Here is a 16536-nt window from a genome sequence, read left to right as displayed (position 1 = left end):
GTGACACAATACCCCAAATATTATACAATTCTATATTATACTTAACATTCGGGATGTTGTTATTTCCTGTACCTGTTACAATGTATCCTATCATTGTATAATATCAGTAAATGATAATCCTTGTGTACCTGTTACAATGTGTAATAATGATATTGTTGTATCTTATTATTGTATAATATGGTTAATATTCGGGGTGTCCTGTCCTCATGTGCCTGTTACAATGTATAATAATAATTATGCTGATATGATACAATGATATCATTATTATACTCTGTAATGGTATATAACGCCCCCGATATTAACTGTAATATTATACTGATATATTATAAGTGGCTGTAATCCTCAGACATGAAATCCGAACAAAGCACATCTCTCTATACCAGGGATCTGCAATTAGCGGACCTCCAGCTGTTGCAGAACTACAAGTCCCATGAGGCACAGCAAGACTCTGACAGCCACAAATATGACACCCAGAGGCAGAGGCATGATGGGACATGTAGTTTTTGCAACAGCTGGAGGTCCGCTAATTGCAGATCCCTGATCTATAGTGTGTACTTGTCTCAGTCCAGAGCACTGAGTGTCATTTCTGTCTGCTGCCTCCTTCCTCTGCTCTCTGCATGAATAATCAGCTCTGTGTCTGTGTGATTGGGGGGTGTGTCTCTTCCCTCCAATCAGCTCTCAGAGATCTCCTCGCTGAGCTCTACAGAGTGTAATTTCACTTCCCCACCCCCTTTTTTTCTAAGCTCTCAGACAACCTTTAAAAAAAAATGGACTTTAAATGGATGTAGAGAAGAGGAGGAGGCAGATAAACGGGTACAATTTATGTAGGAGGATTTGTTTCATCTCTGAGTATCACCTGAGGATAGACCTTTCACTGGGTATATGGAGGGTGTACAACCACTTCAATGTTCCGAGTGTTATGTCCTTGTGTACCTGTTACAATGTATAATAATGATTGTGCTAATATGATACAATGATTACGTTATTATACATTGTAACAGTACACAAGGGCATAACCCCCCGGATATTAACCGTAATATTATACTGATACTATACAATGTTATATTATAGTTCACATTCGGGATGTTGTTGCCTCCCGTACTTGTTATAATGTATCATATGATTGTAAAATATAAGTAAATTATTATCCTTGTGTACATATTACAATGTATAATAATGATATCACTGTATAATGTGGTCAATATTCAGGGTGTCCTGACCCCATGTGCCTGTTACAATGTAGAATAATGATATCATTGTATATTATGGTCAATATTGGGGTGTTACATCCTTGGGTCCCCATTACAATGATAATACAATTATAATAATGATAATAATGATCTCTTTTATCATTGTAGAATATTGGCATAATACGATTATTACTGGGGGTGCGGTTGGATTTTCTCCGCTATCCTGTTACGACAAATGTATCAGATCTGTATAATACGATCGATATTCTCTCCCATTACAATGTATAATAATGCTATAAATGTATCTTATTGATTTCTATCCGTATATTCCGATCGATAATTGTTCCCGCTACATTGTATAATAATGATGTCATTGTATCATATCACATATTGGCTCGTGGGGGAGGGGGCGGGGTGTTCACACGCTCACCCATTAAACTGCAATGGGGCCCCTTTGCCAGGCCACAGAAGGAGCCAATCCACGGCGAATATCTGATCATCCGCCACAGACTGCCCTGATCTGCTTATGAGGACAGCAAGAAGTGGGGGGCAGTAAAGCTGTGAACCTATGTGTGGGTGCCCTGAGATGCCCCCCCAAGTCTGGGGGTCACCTCCTGGCACTCCTGTATTACCCAGCATCCCCTGTATGTGTGTGCAGATGTCTTGCTGAGCGCGGGCGTTGCGCAGGCGGCTGTGTTGGCACTTGCAATGTGTCGTTTGTGTTCATTGTCTAAATCTGAGTCTATTGTTCTCCCCGACAGGTGATAACTACCCCGTGCAATTCATTCCATCGACAATGGCAGCTGCCGCGGCTTCTGGACTCAGCCCGTTACAGCTACAGGTATGTGCGGAGACACTGGGCCGCCAGCCAAACTGTGAGTGTGGGTGGGGGAGGGGGGGAGACACTTCCCAGCTGTATGCTAACTATCACTGACTGTCAGATCGGGTTACGCAATATTATAGCCGTGCCGTCCCAGCCGTGTATACATACTGCCCCTCCGGGGTCACTGCTGTAATTGTCAGGTGTTAAATATCAACTCTCTTCTTCCCGATTAAAGGAGCCCCCCTCCTTCACATAACATTGTCACCTGCTGCACTGGCTCAGGCAGCTCCAGAAGAGGAACATTATGTTCTCTGATCCTCCACCCGGTGATAGAAGAGCTTCTATAGATCTCAGATTTTGGGGCGCTGTAGCATTTCTCTGAAAATAATTGTAGTATTGTTGGATGTTTATATAGGTTTGCTGTTCCATATTTTCTTGGCTTTATTCAGCATGTGGATGTGTCGGTTCTTCCCCTTGTGGCCCTCTAGTAATGAGGCTGTAGTGTACAACCCCCGCTGAAATTACAGGATAGGCCACCTTGTATTCAGCCTAGAAAAGGGGAGCACTAAAAGCAGAGTCACTATACACACACTATAGAGAGAATAAAGATTTATAGTTTATTAGATTTATAGTTTATTACATACGGATAATATGATTTATATATAAGGAACCCCACAGGACATGTTTTCGCTTCTCAGTTTTCACTACTGTTTGCCCAATGCCATCTTTGCCAGTGACTAATTGGGTGCCAAGAGACTAATGGTACATAATTGGGGTGCCGGGACACTAGCTGGGTTACTAGCGAGCTAGCAGGAAATATATTTGTGATGCTGAGACACTAGCAGAACATAATTGGGGTGCTTGGATTCTAGCAGGACATAATTGGGGTGCTCGAACCCTAGCAAGACATAATTGAGGTGCTTGAACTCAGGCAAGACCTAATTGGTATGCTGGGACCCTAACAGAAAATAGTTGGGGTGCTCAGAGCCTAGCAAGACATAATTGGGGTGCTCAGACTGTAGCAAACAATTCATGTGCTTGGGCTCAGGCAAGAAATAATTGGGGTGCTCGGGCCCTAGCAGGACTTAATTTGGGTACTGGGATTCTAGCAGGACATAATTGGGGTACTGGAACCCTATCAGCACATAATTGGGGTCCTGGAACCCTAGCAGGGCATAATTGGGGTACTGGAACCCTAGCAGGGCATAATTGGGGTGCTGGGTGCATTTGATCTCTTTCTAATAAATTGTTACAAACCTCACAGATCTTTGACATAATTGGGGTGTTGGAACCCTAGCAGGGCATAATTGGGGTACTGGAACCCTAGCAGGGCATAATTGGGGTACTGGAACCCTATCAGCACATAATTGGGGTACTGGAACCCTAGCAGGACATAATTGGGGTGCTGCAACCCTAGCAGGACATAATTGGGGTGCTGCAACCCTAGCAGGACATAATTGGGGTGCTGGAACACTAGCAGGGCATAATTGGGGTGCTGGGTGCATTTGATCTCTTTCTAATAAATTGTTACAAACCTTTGACATAATTGGGGTGCTGGAACCCTAGCAGGGCATAATTGGGGTACTGGAACCCTAGCAGGGCATAATTGGGGTACTGGAACCCTAGCAGGACATAATTGGGTTCTGGAATCCTAGAAGGACATAATTGGGGTGCTGGAACCCCAGCAGGACATAACTGGGGTGCTGAAACCCTAGCAGGACATAACTGGGGTTGCTGGAACCCTAGAAGGACATAACTGGGTTGCTGGAACCCTAGAAGGACATAACTGGGTTGCTGGAACCCTAGAAGGACATAACTGGGGTGCTGGAACCCTAGAAGGACATAACTGGGGTGCTGGAACCCTAGAAGGACATAACTGGGGTGCTGGGTGCATTTGATCTCTTTCTAATAAATTGTTACAAACCTCACAGATCTTTGAATTTGGAAACTCACAGACATTCTAGTTTACAACATATCAGTCTCCTACCACACACCATAGCAAGACCAATGTTGGGGCAAAACGAGTCAATTACCAGATCGGCCTGAACAGAGACCACCAGAGTATTGCCAGGATATTGATCATGGGATCAGACATCACTGAACGTGTAGACATCATGTGTCATTCCCTTTTGATGGGATGTGGGGAGGAATTTTCTTCTATTTTATACATATTTATGATATTCTTTTCTTTTCTGTTGATGGTGACTGTAGCATGTATGTGTGTTTCTGACATACGAAGGATTGTTGGTCTCTTTCCTCTGCCTGAAATGACAAACATGAAGGGACTGGGGGGGGGGGGGGGGCAGAGTGACTTTCACCTAAACACGTTGTTGCTAAAAGTTCTTAGATAAAAGGTTTGTGGAAGGGGCTTTAATTCACCCGTCAAGACAAGACAAGAGAGTGCGGGGTGCGAATATCCTATTTATAGAGCAGATGGCGGAAGGAATTATCGGGGATAAAGAGCTTCAGCTACAAAATGGAGACCATTTATAGAATGTTCCAGATATATATATATATATATATATATATATATATATATATAAGTCCATCTCTATTATTTCCATCTCTATCTGTCGCCCTCAAGACACTGTTCACCCCCCTCTGCTGGCCAATTCCCAGATACATAGATAGTCTTAGTGCAACATGCTCCTCCATCACTTCCTGGGGTTAGAATCCATCCTTCCACCTTCCTTTCCCTTGTTTACCTCCTTTCTTCCTTCACTTCTTATCTTCTTTCCTTCCTTCCTTCATCTTTTCCTTTCTTCTTTGCTCTTCTTCTCTTCCTTCATTCTTCCTTTGGTTCCTTCTATCCTTTTTTTTTCTTTAGTTCCCTCTAAATCTCCTTTCATCTTCCTTAAATGTTTTCACGTTCTTCCTTTTCGCCTTTTAGATAGATAGATATTTAAAGCAAACTGCTCCTTCATCACTTCTTGGGTTTAGAGTCCTTCCTTCTCTTCCTTCTTTCCTTGATTCATCTCATCCCATTTTGCCTTCCTTTCATCTTTCCTTTCTTCTTTTTCCCCCTTGCCTTGCTTCCTTCTTCCTTTTCTTGACTTCCTTCCTCCCTTTGTCTTTTCCTCCTTTCTTTGGTTCCTTATTCCCTTTCTCCCTTAACATTTTCTTAATTTTCCTTTCTTTTTTTCACTTTCTTCCTTTTCCCAGATAGATAGATACATATTCAAAGCAAAGTGCTCATTCATCATTTCTTGGGTTTAGAGTCCTTCCTTCCTTATCTCCTTCTTTCCTTGCTTCATTCCTTCCCTTTTTTCCTTACTTCTCTCTTTCCTTCTTCTTTTCCTTATTCATTTCTTCTTCCTTCGCTCGCTTACCTATTCACTTCCTTTCTCATTCCTTTCATCCGTCTAACCACCTTGCCTTCTTTCCTTTCTTCTTCTTTCCCCCTTCCCTTCCTTCCCTCTCTTTCTTTCTTTCTTTCTTTCTTTCTTTCTTTCTTTCTTTCTTTCTCCTCCTTAGCTTCCATCTTCTCTTACTTCCTTCATTGTTCTTTTTCTTTCTTTCCTTCTCCCCTTCTTTCTTTAGTTCCTTCATCCCCTTTCCCTTCTAAAATTCCTTATTCCTTTCATGTTTTCACTTTCTTCCTTTTCCCTTCTAGATAGATAATAAGACCCAAAGCAAAGCGCTCCTTCAACACTTTGGGTGTAGAGTAGAGTCCTTCCTTCTCTTCCTTCTTCCCATTCTGACTCTTTCTTATTTCACTTTTTCCCCTTTTATCCTCCTTTCCTTCTTCAGTTTCATATTCCTTTCTTCTTTCTTCTCTCCCTTCCTTCTCTACTAACTTCCTTCATTCTTTGCTGCATTTCTTGTCTCCCTTCATTCTTTACAACCTTAATTCCTTCTATACTTCTTCCTTGCTAAATTTCTTCGCCTTCCTTCTTCACATCCTTAATTCCTTCTATACTTCTTCCTTGCTGCGTTTCTTCCCTTCCTTCCTTATTTATACTTTTTCGTTCATCTTCTCCCCACTTCCTTCTTTCCTTTTTTTTTTTTCTTTCCTCCTTCCCTTGCTTTCTTCTTCATTTCCTTCTTTTCCCTTTCTTTCCTTCATTCTTCCTTTCATTTTTTCACTTTCTTCCCTTTCACCTCTACATAGATAATAAAATTCAGAGCAAAGTGTTCCTTTATGACTTTACAGTCCTTCCTTTCTTTACTTATTTCTTTTTCCCTTCCGTCCTTCTTTCCGTCTTTCTTTCTCCTTCCTTCCCACTCTTTCTTCCCTTCCTTCTATCTTCTCTCACTTCCTCTTTTCTCCTTCTTCTTCCCCCTCTTCCGTCTCTTGCTTCTTTTCTTCCTTCTTCGTTCTCCTTTGGTTCCTTCTTCTTTTTTCCCTTCCTTCCTTTTTCCTTATCTTCCTTTGTGTTCTTCCTTTTCTCCCTTTCTTCCTTCTTCCCTTTTTCCCTTTCCCCATCTCTTTTCCTTTTTCCCTTCTAGACAGATAAAATGTAGGAATCTGAGACTTGCGATTCCCGCGGATGCGATGGAATTCCGTGTTTCGGAGTATCATTCTGTGGCGGGCCGCGCTCTCTGCCATCGCCATAAATTTGCGGGTGACAGTGACATTCGCTTTCCTCAGCTGTTTTATCGCCGCCTGTAAGAGCGTCTCGTGAAAGATGGTCGCACAGAGAGCCTGTGTAATGCATCAGCCGCGTAAATACGGCCTTTAAATTACCCCGATGTTCCGGGGCCGCCTTTTATCAAGAAATATTATTCTATAAAGTGACACGAGGCGGAGGGCGAACCTCTGCCACCATTGTTAGACTCCATAGGCCGCTCCGAGCGCAGAGCGGTCGCCGTTCACTCGCAGGGGTTAATGTCGCTGGATGTGAAGAGCGCGGGACGGGTGACAGATATACCTGTCCTCTCCCCGAGTATTAAATGGCCCGTGGCGGCTTTCAACAAACAGCCAGCGTTACGGATGGCGTGGCCTAAGCGTTTCTAATTAAAATATCTCCACGTGTCAGCATATCGGTAATGTATTATTTTAATCCATTTATTCTGTTTATGAAATGGTGACATATGTTTAGATTGGGAAATATATGAGGCTTAAAAATGGCTTTATTGAAGAAAATTAATTTCCTGGATGGCGGGCGCGTGTAATGCGCTCACTCACCCGGACGCTCGCAGACACAACTGCCACTCTTAATGATGTTTAGACACACTTAAACGGTTTCATCTCGGGCTATTTCCAGCAGGTTGTGTGATGGCGGGGGAGGGGACGGGGGGCTTAACCCTGTCACTGGCTGGACATTGCCGGTACTCCGGGCAAACAAAGGGTTATATAAGTCATGGGGAGAACACATCACCTATACAGGAGTGACATCACCACTCCCCAGATATAAAATATATTATACAGGAGTGACATCACCACTCCCCAGATATAAAATATATTATACAGGAGTGACATCACCGCTCTCCAGATATAAAATATACAGGAGTGACATCACCGATCTCCAGATATATTATACAGGAGTGATATCACCACAGTCCAGATATAAAGTATATTATACAAGAGTGGCATCACTACTCTCCAGATATATTATACAGGAGTGACATCACTGCTCTCCAGATATGTTATATTATACAGGAGTGACATCACTGCTCTCCAGATATGTTATATTATACAGGAGTGACATCACCACTCTCCAGTATTGCAGTGTTTGTGAATTGGGGGGTCACCTGTAGAAAGGGGGGGTCTGTGGACAGATCGGGAGGAGTGAGGGTGTGGGCAGTACAGGTCAGATGTAGAGCGGTAGATGGATGGCGGGTCATTACTGGGAGAGATGGGCTGTCAGGGGGAATTTCTTTATAAGATTTCTTTTTGGCGCTGACACAACATTCACTATCAGCTTACTGGAGAAAATGTGAAGAATGTTGTCACATGACCTCCATCCCTTCATTATTCTGAGAGAATCACATTATAAGGAGCTGTGGGGGAATTACTGCAACATGACCGAGTACAACACCTTCCCCTCTATAAGAGACTCAATGAGGCTCAGAGCAAAGAGCTCCCCAACATTTCTTCATCCCCTTCCTTCTCTTCCTTTCACTCCTTTCCTTCTTCTCATCTTTTCTTCTCTTCCTTCTTTACTTTCCTCTTCCCTTTCTTCTTCTCTTCCTTCTTCCCTTTCTTCTTCTCTTCCCTTTCCTTTCTTCTTCTTTCTTCTTCCCTTCCTTCTTCAGTTCCTTCTTCTTTCTCCTTCTCTTCCCTTTCCTTTATTCTTCTCTTTCTTCTTCCCTTCCTTCTTCCCTTTCTTTTTCTCTTCCCTTTCTTCTTCTCTTCCCTTTCTTCTTCTCTTCCTTCTTCCCTTTATTCTCTTCTTCCCGTTCTTCTTCTCTTCCCTTTGTTATTCTCTTCCTTCTTCCCTTTCTTTTTCCTCCCTGTCTTTCTTTTCCCCTTTCTCTTCCTTTCTTCTCCCCTGCCTTTACTTTCCATCCTTCCCTTTTGCCCTTTTTTCCTTCTTTCCTTTCTTATTCTTTCTTTCCTTCCTTCATTTCTCCATCATTTATTCTTCCTTTTCTCTTCACTTCTTTCTTCTACCCTTCATTCCCTGTTCATTTCCTTCTCCTCACCCTTCCTTCTTCCTTGTTTCCTTTTCTTCCTTCTCACCTTCTTTTTGTCCCTTCCCTTCCTTCCTCTTCTTCCCTGGTCTCTTGATTTCCTCCCCCCCCCCCCCACCTCCCATTCTTCTTCTCTTCCTTCCCTCTTTCTTTTGTACCTTTCCTTTTGTTTCCTTCCTCCCTTCCTTACTCCTTCCAACCTTTTTTTCTTCTTAATTTCTTACATTGTACTATTCCTTCTTTCCCTTATGTTTTGTCCTTTTTCTTTTTCTCTTCTTCTCTTTTTCCCCTTCGCCTTCATTCTTCCCTTCCTTTCTTCTTCCTTCTCTTATTTCCTCCTTTCCTAGCTCCTTCCCTCCCTTTCTTTACTTTTTTCCCCCCTTGTTTCTTTCTTCCGCCCCCTACCTTCCATTTTTCATCCCTTCTTTTCTTTAATTCTGCCATTCCTTCCTTATTTCCTACCTTCTTCCTATCATTTTTCCTTTTTATTTTTTCTTCTCTTCCTTCCCTCCACTCACAGGGTTTGGTCCTTTTTTTTTTTCTTCCTTCCTTCAGTCTCCCCTCTTCCCTCTTTTAGTGTTGGGGTCCTTCCTTCCTTTGATTGATAGAAGCTCAGTGAAGCTGATCTGGTAATACTGTATCTGATGGAGTCTGATCTGTATAGTGATAATTGTAATTATTTATATATATATATATATATATATATATATACACACACACACAGTGTATATACTCAGAATTGTCCATGTAGTCCAGTAGCAGAGGAGGCCTAAAACCGTCCTTTGCACTGTGATGTCATATCCTGTGTAGGTATTGGTTAGTTGATTAGATCCATATTTCCCATAATATGTATCGGGTGCTGCGCTATAAAAGTTACCAATAATACATAAATATGATGAAAGGAAAAGAAACATCCATGTGATATCAGACAATTGTCATGGGTGACGCATTATATGTACCTTGCCAATCATCAATGATAATAGCACGCCGTATACCGGGTCGTAGGTTCCCTCTCTAGTCTCACAGACAGTGCAGTCAGCACTCTTGCTGACTGACTGCTGAGATAATAAAATCAGGGACCCGCAGATTGTGATGTCATCATCTATGAAGGAGCAGTAAAGCCCAATCTCGGAGCAGGAAGCACAGCCTGCCTATGTAACATGGAAGTCTTATTTCCCGTGTTCATATAACAAAGCTGTACACGGAAATATTTTGTTTATACATTGTTCTTCACATTCACACGATGTGCGTTTCCATCAGTTTTACGCGATCGCTGTACGGAGCTCGCCATCCCCAGTTATCATCCGCCGTGGCTTTTTTTCGCCATCTCCGTTCAGCTGACAGCAGATAAGACAATTTGCATCATCCGTCGCTCTATTCTGTCAGGCTGATTTATTTGGGGCACACCCCCGGCGCGGCCGCGGCAGAGAGATGACAGCAAAGTGACTGGAATGTCCCCCCCCCCCCTTCGCGGTGGGCACCCGTCCTCCAAGCGATTATCATTAGGTTGGTGGCACATTTTGTCTTGTTTGCCTCTCATCGGATCTCAGCGAGAGGGCAATTGTGTCGAATGGTCTACTTATCCTAATTGCTACTAGTTTACCTAAATTCTGTCACACTGTCTTCACGAGGGGGCGATCGAAGCGACTGCGGAACACGACAAAAAAAAAAAAAAGAAAGAGAGAGAGAGCCTCGCTGCGGGCATCACATAAGAGAGTCCAGCGGACTGTTGCTGGCTGCCGCGATTCACCATTAATGGCCTCGGAGATGATTGAACGCGTGTTGTCCTTAGCATATAGGGATAATGCACTTCACCGCGGGGACTATCCGAGCTATTTCAGGTTTTACAGCAGCAGAGCAAAGAGAAAAAAAAAACATTTATTTTACCGGGAAATCTTTACAGCAACACTTGTTTTTTTGTTTGTAATTCAGAAACAAATGTATCTTTTTGTATTTCCAGTTCTGTGTTCTGTTACAGTGCCTTGAAAAAGTATTCATACCCCTGAAATTCCACACATTTTTTTACAACCAGAATCATAAATGTCTTTTATTGGGATTTTAAGTGATGGACCAACACAAAGTGTCACATAATTGTGAAGTGGAAGGAAAATGATACAAATAAATATGTGAAAAGTGTGGGGGAGGGGCATTTGTATGGCGCCCCCCGGAGTCAATACTTTGCAGAACCCCCTTTCTCTACAAGTCTTTTTGGGGGTGTCTCTACCAGCTTTGCCCATCTAGAGAGGACATTTCTGCCCATTCTTCTTCTTTGTAAAATATCTCAAGCTCTGTCAGATTGGATGGAGAGCGTCTGTGATCAGCAATTTTCAAGTCTGGCCACAGATTCTCAATGGGATTTAGGTCTGGACTGTGACTGGGCCATTCTAACACATGAATATGCTTTGATGTAAACCATTCCATTGTAGCTCTGGCTGGATGTTTCGGGTTGTTGTCCTGCTGGAAGGGGAACCTCCGCCCCGGTCTCAAGTCTTTTGCCGACTCTAACAGGTTTTCTTCTAAGATTGTCCTGTATTTGTCTCCATCCATCTTCCCATCAACTCTGACCAGCTTCCCTGTCCCTGCTGAAGAAAACCATCCCCACCACATGATGCTGCCACCACCATGTCTCACGGTGGGGATGGTGTGTTCGGGGGGATGGGCAGTGTTAGTTTTCCCCACACATAGCGTTTTACTTTTAGGCCATAAAGTAGAATTTTGGTCTCATCTGACCAGATCACCTTCTTCCACATGTTTGCTGCCCCCTCCCCCACATGGCTTCTCACAAACTACAAACAGGACTTCTTATGACTTTCTTTCTCCAATGTCTTTCTTCTTGTCACTCTTCCATAAAGGGCAGATTTGTGGAGAGACGACTAATAGTTGTCCTGTGGACAGATTCTCCCCCCTGAGCTGTGGATCTCTGCAGCTCCTCCAGAGTTACCATGGACCTCTTGGCTCTTCTCTGATGAATGCTCTCCTTGCCCGGCCCGGTCAGTTTTGGTGGACGGCCGTGTCTTGGTAGGTTTGCGGTTGTGCCCATACTCTTTCCATTTTCCGATGATGGATTGAACAGAGCTCCGTGAGATGGTCAAAGCTTGGGAGATTTTATTTATAACCGAACCCTGCTTTATACTTCTCCACAACTTTTACATTTTTACATTGTGGGTATGGTCATGACCGTATTTGGTCAAGGACATCACCAAAGATGCCCACAGAAGCCAGAAATTTGAATGGGCGGGCAAACTGGACAAACCTGGCCTTTTGGCCAAGTGTAATATCCGTTCTTATCAGTTTCCAGGACCACCATGGGGTCGATGACTGGACGGTGCAGAAATTGGTGCGGCTGTGCACGGTAGCCAATCAACATCTAACTTCAGCTTGTTCAGTTAAGCTTTGACAATAAAACCCGGAAGCTGATTGGCTGCTATGCAGAACTGCACCAGATTTTGAACTCTCCAGTTTTAGTAAATCAAACCCAATGCTGATTCCCCTTTGCCCAGTAGGGGGTGCTGGTTAGTAATAAGGTGGGTACTATGAGAGGGTTACTTTCCTCCTGGATTGGATCTTGCCTGGTTCGTTAGACTTCGTTCCTCAGTTGTGGACAGGCTCTGCCAAAGTACTTTCTGGTCGGGACAGAACTTTATCTGGTGTCTGGTCAGGGGCTAGAATGCACAAGGAGCCCCCGTGGGATGTTTCTCTTAGGGGTGCCGAAAAAACACTATGGGTTTGGGACCTCTCTGAGTTTCACCAGCACTTGGTCACGTCGTATTTGCTATTTTGCACATAGTTCTTGAGTGGGCCTTCTGGCCAGCTTGGGTGGGCCTTCTGGCCAGCTTGGAGTCATTTTTATACCAGTTGTAAGGCCATCCTCATGTTATTCACATGGCATTTTGTATTTATTTTTACACTAATTATCGGGGTTCTTGTACGTTATTTTTATTTCTCTTACAGAGGAGGGTGCAGGTTATCGGGTTCTTGGAGGGGATCTGTGGCCCCTTTTCCTCTCCCCAACCAGGGGTCTCTCTTCATCAAGTACTTGGAAGACTGGCTTTGATAGGTCCTGGTAGGTAGGAGCGAGGTTCAGCTGGCTTTGGCATAAGTAGAGTACCTCGCCACTGTCATAAGCCCTGCACCCCGGGGGGGTTCAGGGATTGAGGCCCTTCCTTCCTCTTTAGAGGTTGGAGCATTACGGTACCCTCCCTGTTTTTGTGTGTTGGGATTTCACGTCTCACTATTTGTTAGTCACTGAGGATGGAGTTGGCACCGCACCACGGAGCGCTGTAAAAGAAATGGCGATGGCCAACAGTCTGAAACTGCAGTTTATGGCCAAAATCCAGGTCAACCGAGGCTCATAGCTGCAGGCGCCATGTGCTTCTACATCCTGTGCCCCTCCCCCAATGTATGTGCAGCTTTCATCAATCCCTTGGAGGTCCCTCGACCTAAAAACCATTGTCCCCATTGCTGATAATGGTGGAGAATCCATCCGCTGTGCCTCACCAATGTTTCATATGAAGGTGGATTTATTGATGGAGGAAAGTTCATAATAGACATGGTGGACCTCCAGAGTTGAGTCGTCTTTTGGCGCCGCCTGGAATAAGATGGCCGTTGATGGTATCAAAGATGGCGCTGATGGGGAGGAGGGGCATTGCTAGGCATATGCAAACTTGGAGAAATGCTAATTAGTCCCCATAAATAAAACACTTGATGACTTTATTGGAACTTCTATCATTTATGCGCTAATCTGATGGCGGTGATCTGAAGGCGGCGGTCATCTGATGGCGGAGATCTGAAGGCGGCGGTAATCTGATGGCGGAGATCTGAAGGTGGCGGTGATATGACGGCGGTGATGGAGGATGGCAATTTGCTGCTTTTTCAATTCTTTTTCCCCACAAAGTTTGTTGGCAGAAATGGCTGCCATTTATCTCTATACACGCGACTGCGGCCCAGAGACCGCGTGCGCTCCAACGGTCCCATCGCTGCGCCGGTGCGGTCGCTAGTCATTCCTCATTAATGGAGAACGAGGCGCTGCCCTGTGACGAACGATCCCCTCACCGGGCCAATAAACCTAATGACTGTTCAGCAGCACAACTGGCTTTACTGGGGCAAAGTGACAGTGGTAATTGATGGCGTCCACATGTGCGTGTTTAGAGCGGCGGCGCGCTCCGGATTTAGCGTCCGGCAGGTTGCAGAGCAGCAGAGGAGACAGATGTTACGGCAGAACGGGACAGAACGGGACGCTGCGCCGCTTTCCAGAGGAACGATCTCGACATCTGGATGTTGTCGTGTCGGGGCGTTCGCCTGCAGCCAGGAGCCTTGTGGCGGCCGCGGCGAAGCTCTGCTCTTCTTTTTAAGCGATTAGTGCGCTGAGGCGTCCATAATGCGGAGTTATCACTCGGCTGCGTCCTTGCAAGGAACCTCAGGAATGGAGGCCGGGGAGGCCGTTTATAATAAGTTCAGCTCCAAGACAGGACCGAATATCTGGGGTGTAGTCACCTCCCCCCCATCTGGAGGGTTCTCTTCTGTTTGTAGCAGAAAACGGAAATAATAATAAAATATAACAGAGAATATAATATATCATTTAATAGATCGTATACAGTAATATAATACATATTATAATATACCTCAACATAATAGAATATTTAATATAATGTAATATTTCAATAATTACTTCTTCTTCAATAGAGGATATTATATTAAATACCGTAATATAATAATACCATATAAGAGATATACCATATAATATCCAGTAATGTAGCAATATAAAATACATTAGACCGTAACATAATATATAATACATTATACCACAACATAACAATGTACGTGCGTAGCGGATCGGGCGGCGGGTAGCAGATCGGACAACGGGGTGGGTAGCTTATTAGATGGCAGGGGGCTGGTAGTGGATGGAATGGCGGAGCGGGTAGCGGATGGGACAGCTGGATGAATAGCGGATGGGACAGCGGGGTGAATAGCGGATTGGGTGAAGGGGTGGGTAGCAGATCGGACAACAGGGCAGGTAGCAGATCGGACAATAGGGCACGTAGCAGATCGGGTGGCAGGGTAAATAGCGGATAGGACGGCCGGGCGAATAGCGGATTGGTCGGCTCGGGGTAGCGGATGGGATGGCAGGGTGAATAGCGGATTGGGTGGAGGGGTGGGTAGCAGATCGGACGACAGGGTAGGTAGTGGATCGGGTGGCAGGGTGAATAGTGGATTCGACAGCAGGGCGGTTAGCGGATTGGTCCACGGGGTGTTTAGCAGATCAGATGACGGGATGGGTAGCAGATCGGTCGGGCTGGGCGGGTAGCGGAGGGGACGGCGGGGTGAATAGCGGATTGGAGAGAGAGGCGGGTAGCAGATCGGATGACGGTATGGGTAGCAGATCGATCGGCGGGGTGGGCAGCAGATCGGTCAGCAGGGCTGGTAGTGGATTGGGTGGCGGGGTGAATAGTGGATGGGATGGGCGGGGCAGAGGGAAGTAGATGGGTGAGTAGCTGATTGGTCGGCGGGGAGGTTAGCGGAGCAGTCAGCTGGGCGGGCAGGGGATCAGTCAGCTGGGCGGGCAGGGGATCAGTCGGGAGGGCAGCGGATCGGTCGGCTGGGCGGGCAACGGATCGGTCGGCGGGGCGGTTAGCGGATCGGTAGGCGGGGCGGTTAGTGGATCGGTAGGCGGGGCGGTTAGCGGATCGGTCGGCGGGGCGGTTAGCGGATCGGTCGGCGGGGCGGTTAGCGGATCGGTCGGCGGGGCGGTTAGCGGATCGGTCGGCGGGGCGGTTAGCGGATCGGTCGGCGGGGCGGTTAGCGGATCGGTCGGCGGGGCGGTTAGCGGATCGGTCGGCGGGGCGGCCAGCGGATTGGTTGGTTGGGGGGTAGTGGAAAGGTCGGTTGGGCGGGCAGCGGATCGGTTTGCTGGGTGGGTAGCGGATCAGTCGGCGGGGCAGTTAGCGGATCAGTCAGCTGGACGGGCAGCGGATTGGTCGGTTGGGTGGGTAGTGGAATGGTCGACTGGCCGGGCAGCGGATCGGTCGGCTGAGTGAATAGCGGATCGGTCGGCTGAGTGAATAGCGGATCGGTCGGCTGAGTGACAAGGGTGTGAGCAACAAATGTATGGCAAAACGCAAGTCTGCTACCTACACTTGTGGTAACATTAACAATTGACAGCACCGCAATTGTGACCCACGGTTGCAGAATGTTTGCAGTGCATTTCTGAAGCGCGTAGCGTTGGGGAGGGAGCAAAGCTCAAGGTTCGCATCGGGTCTGGCGGTGGCCAGATGAATATAGAATATAATACGGAATGCGTTCGATCCAGCTGCGGTGAATTATTTCCTGCAGGGGTAAGGGGACAGAGCTGCTGATTTTCCACTGCTGGCTACTCGCGGTGTGAAGGTGAAGCGGATCTCTTGTTCTCGGTGGCACAATGGAGGCGGCTCAGGCGGGATTCGCCTCGTCTGGCCTGCAGCCCCGATTGTATGAAGTGATCTCTGGGGGGGGTCAGGGATCAGCTGGCTCATTATTCTTTCTTGTTAAACGATCGCCCGGCTCTTATTTTCGGTTTGAACGCCGGCGCTCGTTCAGTGAGAGAAGAAAAGGTGACGACTTTGCTGTTGTGCCGTCACCTCTGCCGTCCCAGGGGCCTCCATTTAATTAACGTTGATTAAAGGTCTGGCCGGGGCCGTGCCCCAGAAATGATGGAGCGCTGCGCGGTGAGCCTGGCGGTAATCTGCCGGGACGCAGAGCGCGGAACACGGCAAATTCTTTCTAACTAAGCGGGATTTCAGCGGCTCATTTAACGCTTAGATGGACAGAAGTATTAGAGCAGCCAGCCGCTCCGTCCTCGCGGGTCCCGCCGCAGGAAACTCGCAATTCTCGGCAGAACCGCAGTTAGTCTGTTATGATTCGGGGAAATGAGGTGAAGCTGGGGGCCGAATTTTATGGCAATGCACCCCCCCC

The 16536-nt window shown here is 46.1% G+C and overlaps 1 protein-coding gene across 1 annotated transcript in view; it reads left to right on the top strand.

Annotated features, from left to right (window-relative positions):
• Positions 1–16536, top strand: part of SOX6 (SRY-box transcription factor 6) — a 416902-nt gene that overhangs the window by 324953 nt on the left and 75413 nt on the right. The window contains 1 exon segment of the mRNA XM_077453685.1: positions 1952–2031. Coding sequence (XP_077309811.1) covers positions 1952–2031 — 80 coding nt within the window.

This window comes from Lithobates pipiens, unplaced genomic scaffold (assembly GCF_037356315.1).
Source record: "Lithobates pipiens isolate NorthernLeopardFrog02 unplaced genomic scaffold, aLitPip1_a1.2 Scaffold_24, whole genome shotgun sequence".
In the NCBI taxonomy this organism is placed as follows: Eukaryota; Metazoa; Chordata; class Amphibia; order Anura; family Ranidae; genus Lithobates; species Lithobates pipiens.
Note: the sequence above shows the minus strand (reverse complement) of the source record. Positions and strands in the feature narration are given on the sequence as shown.